A 9885-nucleotide genomic window follows, 5' to 3' on the forward strand; every position below is an offset into this window, starting at 1 on the left:
CAGGGGGGTGAGGCCAGATGGATTAGGATGTGACCTTAGGGAAGAGGGAAGCAACTGCCTCCAGGTATGCCAGAGTCCCTGGTTGACATGTTTTGAACCCGTGCCCTATTAAACACTAAGCAGCAAAGCTCTTGTCTTTGGGGGTTTAAAAAGGCAAAGAATACACCCCACTGCTGGGAGCATTAGCTCTTCCCCCAAACTAGATTTTCAAGGCCCTACTTAAGGAGACTTCCCCATGGAAATTCCACCCCTGCAACTACAGTGAACGCCACCAGGTGGCGCATTTCCACCTTTTTCCACAAGCAGTAAGTAGTTGGAGGGTGGACCACACATCCAATGCAACATGCCCAGTCAGCGCATCAGCGGGAGATACACCCAAACGGGTCACACCTTGCAAAATTCAACCGCGCTGCTTCTGCAATGAACTGCGTTTCAATTTCTCACGTGGAAGATGACTTTAAAACAATAAAGATAGAGTGATTGGTGAGCCAGCCACTTTCAGGGACTCCGAGTTTCCCTAGTCCCTTCTTCAGTTCCTCCCCGCTCCGGAGCTGCAGAGTTGCTCTCTTCTGGAATTCTGCTCTCAGCTTTGGGAGGCCTCAGAGTAGTTGCAGAACATCTAAGACTTCTGGGGAGGAGTAAAGAAGAGACTGCCCATGGTGGAGGGGGGAAGAAGTAGAGCAACTTAAGAAATGCTGTTAGGTCAGATCGGCCAAGACACTGGGGGAAACAGCTCCTGGATTTCTGGTGTGGGGATTTCCCTATAGTCCAGAAGGTTGAAGATTAGCAAGTGTCCCCTTCAGAACACAATGACTTTCCCAGAATTCTGTGGTAAAAGGGGGTTTTATGCCGGGCACCAGTGACTCATACCATGGTTCAAAGCCAGCCCAGAGAAGGAAAAGTCTGTGAGACTCTTATCTCCAATTAACTACCAAAAAGTCAGATGGAGAACTGTGACTCATGTGATAGAACATCAGCCTTGAGGAAAAAAGCTCAGAAACAGTGTCCAAGCCCTAAAACAGGTACAAAAAAGGGAAGGGAGTTTTGGTGTCTGGTGCTGAGCAGTCCTGAAGAAGAAGAAGTGAGCTTGCTTCAGAAGACATACTGGGGACATCTGGGTAAAGGGAAATACATTCATGCTCTGGATATTACCCAAAAGTGGAATGCATAGTAACTTAAATGGCTCATTGAGCAGGTAAATGACAAAGGCAAGTTTCTGAGAAGTGTGATTGGTGTAATGTGCTATCAAACAAAATAGCTGCTTCTCTCCCCATTTAAATTGATCTCCAGGCTGGGAACATGGCCTAGTGGTAAAGTGCTTGACTCATATACATGAAGCTCTGGGTTCGATTCCTCAGCACCACATACATAGAAAAGGCTGGAAGTGGTGCTGTGGCTCAAGCAGTAGAGTGCTAGCCTTGAGCAAAATGAAGCCAGGGAGAGTGCTCAAGCCCTGAATTCAAGCCCTAGGACTGGCTAAAAATAATTTAATCTCCCCCCAAATTCCAAGCATTTATAGTGTTGTACCTGCCAGGCACAGGTGGCTCACACCTGTAATCCTAGCTATTCAGGAGGCTGAGATCTGGGGATCATGGTTCAAAGCCATCCGGGACAGGAAAGTTCATTTGACCCTTACCTCCAGTTAACCACCAGAAAACCAGAAGTGGAGCTGTGCCTCCAAGTGGTGAGCTCAAGCCTTGACCACAAAAGAAGCTCAGGGACAGCATCCAGGCCCCAAGTTCAAGCCCCAAGACCTGCAAGACCTGCAAGCACATGCACACACAAATATATTGTACCTGTTGCCCTGGGGATGTTGAAAGAGAATGGGAAGAGATTAAATTCAATGTGCATCTCCATGTCCATGTTGTCAGAGTTTTTGTTGATCTAATATAGTTCTGTGATACATAAACATATATACATAACAGATAGATAGATAGATAGATAGATAGATAGATAGATAGATAGATAGATGCTGGAGATAGACTCCAGGGCCACATGAATATTAAGCACCTATTCTTTCACTGGGTAACAGTCACAACCCAACATTAAATTAATGAAATAAGAAAACCAATAAATAGCATTTAGAATACCTTAACTGATCTCACATTTGTATTCTGCTTTGTAGAAGAACTTAACATGGTCTCATTTAATCCTACTAGGCCTGCCTGCTACAAAGCAGATATTTATGAGAAAGCAGAATACCATCTTAAAACAACGCCAGCAATGTAACAGGAAGCTTGTAATAACGTACTTATCACTCCATCCGCCGTATTTGCATAACAATTCTCAGTGCCCAGCCACCCAGCCCACCTCTCAGGCTTCTTCCAGGAGTGACAGGTGACATAACAGCTTTGAGCCTTGGGACCTCAGCCTGCTGTTTAACTTCTTGTTGACATTTTCCCCTTAGCACTCTAAACTGTTGACTGAAAATACTCTGTTGGGAAAATGAAGCAATAAATCATTAATTAGCCCTTTCGCTTGGAAGCCAAGATAGTTAGAATCCAATCAATAGCGACTTGGAATCACAACTTCCAACCCCTCCTCTCTAAAATGGGAGCCGTTCTGCAGTAAGGTTATGGTGAGATTTCAGTGGCATAATGACAGATTTAAAGCGTTATACAAGCATGTGCATGCACTCATAAACTAGCAGCATGTACACATATGTATATGTATTCATTTGATTGATTGATAGGGTCAGAGAGAAAGCTGGAGAAAGGACCTCTGGCTCAGTCCAAGGATAGAAAGCAAGCAAGCAGGTGAGAAAATATAAATGTTAAACCAGCCCCGGGTGGGTGGGTGGCTCACATCTGTAATCCTAGCTCCTCAAGAGCCTGAGATCTGAAGACTGAGGGGCAGGAAAGTCCAATGAACCAGCAAAACGTTGGGAGTGGAGGTGTGGCTCAAGTAGTGCACAACGATGCCCCAGTACTGGTGAGTACACACACACACACACACACACACACACACACACACACACACACACCCCCAAAAAGTTTCTGCAAAAATGGAGTTGTTTGACCATGCACGTTAAGAGTTTGCTTCCATGAAGACCACAGGTTATGGTTTCTCCAACCAGCTATTTATATTCAAAGTATTCAAAACCTGTGTGGAAGGCAGAGCCTTGTTGGCTGAGGGTGGCAGAGGGCTGGAGGCATCCCTCCCCGGACTTTGACCCTAGCCGGCCAGGCAACAGGGTAGCTAATATGGGGACACCCCCCCCCTCCACCCCCCACCCCTCGTTTAACATCTCTGGGAGCCAGGACCCAGCCTTGGCCCCGGGGGCTGGAGATGAAAGGGCCCGGCTGCTGCGTCCGTTCCCCAGGCCGGGTGGGGAGGGGGCTCCGGCGCGGTCGGGAGTGGCGCCAGGCTTCGTGGGTGCTAATACCTAGCTGAAGGTGGAAGGTTTCCCCCCCACCCCCGACCCCGCCACGGGGGAACGACCGACACCGAGGGAAGGCCTGGAGCCGATTCCCTGGCTGGGACTTGAGTCCGCAACAGGTGCACTTGGGAGGGAGCAGGTGGCTGGGCGCGGGTACCCGGCGCAGCTCCAGGAGATGCTTGGGGGGTCTCAGGAGGTGAAGAGGGGGGCAGGTAATCAGCAGCCCCGCCTGGGGTGGAGTGGCTCCTCCCTGGGCGCAGGCCTGCCGGGCAGCCAGCGGGTGGGCTTCGGGGTTCATTTCAATGGCAAAGGTTTCTGGAGGGCCGGCTGCATACCGAGTCCTGTCTTCTGTCATTTACATTCACCAAAATCACTGGGCCGGCGCCCCAACCTGGAGGTACAGTGACCCCCCTCCTACCGAGGGGGACCAGAGGCTTACACTCTGCGCGGGCTGACTGCAAGGATTTAGCCACCACGGGTGTCATCGGCAAAGCACAGATGCTTTGTAGTTTTGCTTTTTTTGTTTTTTAAAGCAAGATAACTTTGTTTTGCTTTGGTTTTTTTAAAACAACAACAACCAGGAAATAAAATCAATCTGAACTGCTCACCAAGGACATGCCCATGAGAGCAACAATGGAATTCCATGTTTTTTCCACTAACACATGGCAAAATTTCTGAAGAGTTGCCCATGTTCATAAAAAGGTAGTGAAAGAATTCTCGAATACACTGTGGCTGGAAATGCAAACCAGAATGCCTTTTCTGGCCATCCATTTAAAAAATATAGCATGAAGAAGTTGTACAAAGCAGTTGCAATTCCATACCAGAATTTTTAATGCATTTTTTTTCCCATCAGTTTCTGCCTAAATTTAGAAGTTAGTTTCCTGGGACACAAGAATTTCTCATTTGGAAATAATCCCAAAGTGTGTGTGCTATTATTCTTTGTGGAAAGGAGAATAAAGGATACCACCCCCACCCACCCCCCCATTCCCCGTGCTGGGGGTGAAAGCCAGAGCCTTGCATATTCCAGGCACGAGTCTGCCACTGACATACCTCCCCGGTTTAAGAATTTTAGTATGTGAATGCGCACCAATACTGGAGCTTGAACTCAAGGCCTGGTCACTGTCCTTTAGCTTTTTCACTCAAGATTCACACTCTACCACCCGAGCCACACTTCTGCTTCCCACTTTTTATAGTTAATTGGAAATAAGTGTCTCACAGACTTTCCTGCCAGGCTTTAAACTGTGATCCTCAGATGTCAGCCTCTTGGGTAGCCAGGATTACAGGTATGAACGAACGACCTAGCTTGACATTCGTCACGTTATAAGAAGAGGAAGGGGGCTGGGGATATAGCCTAGTGGCAAGAGTGCCTGCCTCGGATACACGAGGCCCTAGGTTCGATTCCCCAGCACCACATATACAGAAAACGGCCAGAAGCGGCGCTGTGGCTCAAGTGGCAGAGTGCTAGCCTTGAGCGGGAAGAAGCCAGGGACAGTGCACAGGCCCTGAGTCCAAGGCCCAGGACTGGCCAAAAAAAAAAAGAAGAGGAAGAATACATTGTCTGGAAAAAGAGAGAGAAGGAAGGAAGGAAGGAAGGAAGGAAGGAAGGAAGGAAGGAAGGAAGGAAGGAAAAAGGTACTCATTACCTGACTTATGAAATGGTAACCGCTCTGTACAATACCTTAATAATAATGAAATTATTTTCTTAAAGAAGAGGAAGAATGCTGATCCTTCTTCCATACCTATGGATTCTCTCTCCCTCCTTCTTTCCCTCTCCCGCCCCTCCCCCGCAGTGGGGAAGATGCTGCACCCCCTCCCCCCAAGGCAGATGAGGCAGAACACACACAGTCCTGGTGCTGCAGTTACATCCCTTTGGGTTTATTGTCCGTTTCCCACAGGTGGGCAGTAGCGTGAACGTCCGCAGGACAGCCCTTGGCGGCTGTTCTCACGGTTCTACTGGTAAAATGGCATCGATGGTCCCAGCGGATCCAGTAAGGGGACCTTGCTTGTCCAGTGGTGCGGGTCGAGGCTGCCCGGCAGGGGAAGGGCTTTGTCCTCCTGCTGGCCGGGCAGGGACGTGGGGTCCAGCAGGCCCCGCAGGTCCATCCTCGGGCCGAGGCGTCTCGGCATGGTCAAGGCCGGCAATGCCATGCCTTCCAGGGGGCAGACACTGCCAGCCAAGCACTGGCCTCCGGCTGTGGCCATGTTATCCTGGGGTGGGAAGAAGCCGGGCAGCCCCAGGTCCCTGGCGGTCATGTGGGGTCTCTGGAAGGCGGGGAACCCGTCCTGCAGTCTGGGGTTGACATGCAGGATGGGTTTATAAAACTCCTTGCTCCGGAGTTGCCTGTCAAGCTTTGCCTGCTGTGAAAACAAATGACACCGAAAAGAGGGGTGATGGGGGGGGCCCTTGGACACTTCCAAGAGAGAGCACATGTCCTTCTTGTTGAAATGCTGAATATTAATATACACAACGAAGCAGGAACCAGACTCAGCCGAAAGGGTATGCTATGAAGTCTAGGGCTGGAGGTGTGACTCAAGTGAGAGCCCCTTTGACTGAGGCCCTGAGTTCAAGTCCCAGTCCCACCAAACGAAAGAAGTCAGTCTGTTTCCTGTTCCTTCCTCCTTTGGTTCCTGTCTGCAGGAGAAACCACTGTTGCCAATGGGGCTTTAGAAAACTCTTTTGAGAAATATTTTATATATACACCAACATATGTATATATCTCCTCCACCTTGGTTTATACACAAATAACTCAAATTATTTTAGTCTGTATGATGATGTTCTCAGGGGTGGGAATGGTGAACCCATGGACCACATAAAACCCAAGAAATGATTTGGTACATAATGAAACACACATGTATTTGTGCTTCTCATTGGAGGCCTGTGACCTATCTGCCTATCGATCTGTGTGTGTGTGTGTGTGTGTGTGTGTGTGTGTGTGCGCTTGAACTCAGGATCTGGGCACTGTCTCCTAGACTTTTCACTTAAGGCTTGATGCTCTGTCACTTGAACCACAGCTCCACTTTTAGCTTTTTGCTGGCTAATTGAAGATAAGAGTCTCACCAGCTTTTCTACCCAGGCTAGCTTTGAACTGGTATCCTTAAATCCCAGCTTACACACACACACACACACACACACACACACACACACACACACACCCCTAACAAGTGAAACACACTCAGGATACTTAAAGAATTCCTGCAAATTAATAAGAAAAAGATAAAACAATGGAGAAATAGACAAATGACAGAAACAGATATTTTAAAAGAGAGTAAATCTCCAAAATAAGAGAGAAATGTCCACCCTCATTAATGGTGAAATAAATACGACTACAAGAAATGATTTTATACCCACCAAATTTTCACAAGACATCAAAGCCTGATTATTCCAAGACTGCAGTTACATAAAGGGCCTCCCAGTGCTAGTTACCACAGACATCAGTCCAACCTTTTGGAAAGCCCTGATCTGAACCTCACGGTAAGGGATGCTACTTACGTGTGCAGTGGTTCTTCACTCTAGGACATGAAGAGCCATTGCACAAGTGTGTATGTGTGTGAGAGAGAGAGAGAGAGGGAGGGAGAGAAAGAGGGAGAACTGGGGCTTGAACTTAGGGCCTAGGCATTGTCCCTTAGGTTTTTTACTCTGCCACTTGAGGCACAGCTCCAACTTTTGTTTTAACTGGTAAATTGGAAAAAAGAGCCTCAGATTTTTCTGCCCAGGCTGCTTTGGAATCACAATCTTCAGGTCTCAGCCTCCTGAGCAACTAGAATTATAGGTGTGAGCCACCAGAACCTGATTTATTTGCAAACTTTTATGTACATGATTTATGTTTGATGTACATTTTAATACATATGCATGTGTACACACACACATATGTACACACATGTACACAGCTCTAAGCTGATCAGTTGCCAGTAGCTCACCTTGTAATCCTAACTACTCAGAAGGTTGAGATCTGAGAACTGTAATTCAAAGCTAGCCCAAGTAGAAAAGTCTGTGAAACACTTATCTCCAATTAAAAAAAAAAAAAGTTGGGCTAGAGGCATGACTCAAGTAGTAGAGCTCCAGTCTTGAGCAGAAATCCCAAATGAGAACACCAGGCCTCGAAGATTCGAGCCCCAGTATCAGCACAAGTAAACAACTCTCTAAGTTATATGTGCTTTAGGGACATGCCATGTGTCCACATGGAAATAAAGATAGCGTCCCTGGACAATTGAATGGGCGCCTTCTTACCTCTTGTGGTGAGACACTCGAGTATTTTTGCTTTCCATAAGGCTTGTAGTCCACCATGTAAGAGCTTTGGTATATGTCTAAATCTACACGGACCTAAAGGACAAGAGAGAGTGCACAATGTGGGGTTGGAGGCATGGTTCAAATGGTAGAGCATCAGCAATAAGTGAAAGCAAGTTATCACATACCTGAGTCCCAGTCTCAGACCAAAAGCAAGCAAGGAAGGAAAAGGCAGGAAGCAGGTAGGGAGGAATGAAGGGAAAGAAGGAAAGGAAAACGAGACCACACAATGAAAGCTCTGACTTGTCATTCTCCCATTTAAAGCCCTTCAAAGGCTTCTCATTTTGTGCAGGACAAAGGCTGGCTTTGGGGCCTGGCATTTGGAGTCCTTCATGGCCGGCTGCTGTTCCTCCATCCCTCCGCTCCCGGACTGGGTGCCTCGCTGCAGCACCCACTATTTCCCTTGCAGATTAAATGCCACTTGCCCCAAACATTTTTGCCGTTCTTTATGTTCTCTGCTTCCTGAGTGTTAAACCTTCTCACCTCTGCTTTGATTTTTTTTCCCCCATGAGGCTAGAGCTCAGAGCCTGGGTGCTGGGAGAAGGACAGCCCTGAAGCCCCCGAGGGGAGACCTTGCTGCCCCCGCACGGTGAGTCTCTGAGCTCACAGTGCCATCTGTACAGGGACCCTTAAATTTGTGCCAAGGGGGTAGTAATGGGGGGGGGCAGAGAAATGGTAGGACAAAGGGTGAACAAATGCAGCAGGGGCACTCACTAGACACTATGTTGAAAATGAACTGTACATGGGGCTGGGGATATGGCCTAGTGGCAAGAGTGCTTGCCTCGTATACATGAGGCCCTAGGTTCAATTCCCCAGCACCACATATACAGAAAATGGCCAGAAGTGGCGCTGTGGCTCAAGTGGCAGAGTGCTAGCCTTGAGCAAGAAGAAGCCAGGGACAGTGCTCAGGCCCTGAGTCCAAGCCCCAGGACTGGCTCCCCCCCCCAAAAAAAAAAAGAAAAAAAGAAAATGAACTGTACAAATTGTGGGTGGGGATGGGAGGGAAAAACTGGGAGAGAGGGAGGGAAGGGGTGACATTGTCCAAAAAGAAATGGACTCTTCACCTGACTCATGTACCCGTAACCCTCTCTGTATAGCACTTTTTTTGTTGTTGTTGTTGTTGCCAGTCCTGGGGCTTGGACTCAGCCTGAGCACTGTCCTGGCTTCTTTTTGCTCAAGGCTAGGGCTCTACCACTTGAGCCACAGCGCCACTTCTGGCATATATATATGGTATATATAGTACTGGGTAATTGAACCCAGGGCTTCGTATATGCTAAGCAAGCACTTTACCACTAGGCTACATTCCCAGCCCATCACCTTTATTTTTAAAAATGTTTTTAGTATTTATTTAAAAAAACTTTTGTGTTGAGGATTCCATTTCATCCCCAGGGACCGCTGCTTCCTGCCCTCCCTGTTTACCAGGCCGTGGCCAGCAGGGTGGCGGCCAGGTAGCCGAGCCCTGGGTTCCTTCTGCACCAACCGCCAACATCCACACACAGAGAACTCACCCCTGCCTTGAGCCAGGCACAGGGATCTTCCTTCTCATCCAGCTTCTGCTGCCGCCGCCGCCGCCACTGATAAGGCATGGAGAATTCTGTTAGCAACTACAGCACTGCTTCCCTGTCTCCGCTCAGCCCTGAGCAGGCCTGGCCTGAGCGATGCAGGCTGCTGCCATCACCGGGCCATTGTGATGTGCGTGGCCACCCCACCCTCCTGCGAGTCAGCTCCCCTGTCCCTGCCCTGGCTTACTCCTCACAGAGAGAGCTGCTGGGCCGGTGGGGGGTGGGGGGGACGGGAGGGGTAAACTTGCGGAGCAGGCGGCATGGGGGCTTCCCAGGACTGCACAGGACAGGCTCTTCCAGGAGAGAGAAGCAAGCAGAACACTCACTGACTGACTTCCAAGGGGAGCAGGTGAATTGGCCGTAGACCATAGCCACCTGTGGGCCTCTGTTCTCTGAGAGGCTGGCTCAGAATAGCAGAATATAACGGAACATGCCTGTAATCCTATCTACCTGGGAAGAAGAGATCGGGAGGATCTTGGTTTGAGGCCAGCCCCAACCAAAAAGTTCATGAGACCCCATCTCAACAATGGGGTGCAACGTTGCACATCTGTAGTCCCAGTCTTTACACAGGACCATGGTCTTGGCGACTGTCGGATGACCGCAGATCGGAAGAGAAGCACGTGGGGTTGACAGGTACTTAGGAAGTTGACTCTACACGA

At 48.8% G+C, this 9885-nt stretch overlaps 1 protein-coding gene across 1 annotated transcript; it reads right to left on the bottom strand.

Annotated features, from left to right (window-relative positions):
- Window positions 1–5329: 5329 nt before the first annotated feature.
- On the bottom strand, window positions 5330–9250 carry Tex37 (testis expressed 37). The gene is made up of 3 exons (XM_048352202.1): window positions 9173–9250; window positions 7608–7700; window positions 5330–5737 (listed from the first exon to the last, which is right to left on the bottom strand). The coding sequence occupies exons 1-3, from the start codon at window positions 9248–9250 to the stop codon at window positions 5330–5332; spliced, it is 579 nt and encodes a 192-aa protein (XP_048208159.1).
- Window positions 9251–9885: the final 635 nt, after the last annotated feature.

This window comes from Perognathus longimembris, chromosome 8 (genome assembly GCF_023159225.1).
Source record: "Perognathus longimembris pacificus isolate PPM17 chromosome 8, ASM2315922v1, whole genome shotgun sequence".
Taxonomy (NCBI): domain Eukaryota; kingdom Metazoa; phylum Chordata; class Mammalia; order Rodentia; family Heteromyidae; genus Perognathus; species Perognathus longimembris.

Coding starts and splice junctions, on each gene's coding strand:
- Tex37 (XM_048352202.1), bottom strand. CDS start 9,250: ATGCCTTATCAGTGGCGGCGGCGGCGGCAGCAGAAGCTGGATGAGAAG. Junction 7,701..9,172: donor GTGCCTGGCTCAAGGCAGGG/GTGAGTTCTCTG, acceptor CTTGTCCTTTAG/GTCCGTGTAGATTTAGACAT. Junction 5,738..7,607: donor CGAGTGTCTCACCACAAGAG/GTAAGAAGGCGC, acceptor TTGTTTTCACAG/CAGGCAAAGCTTGACAGGCA.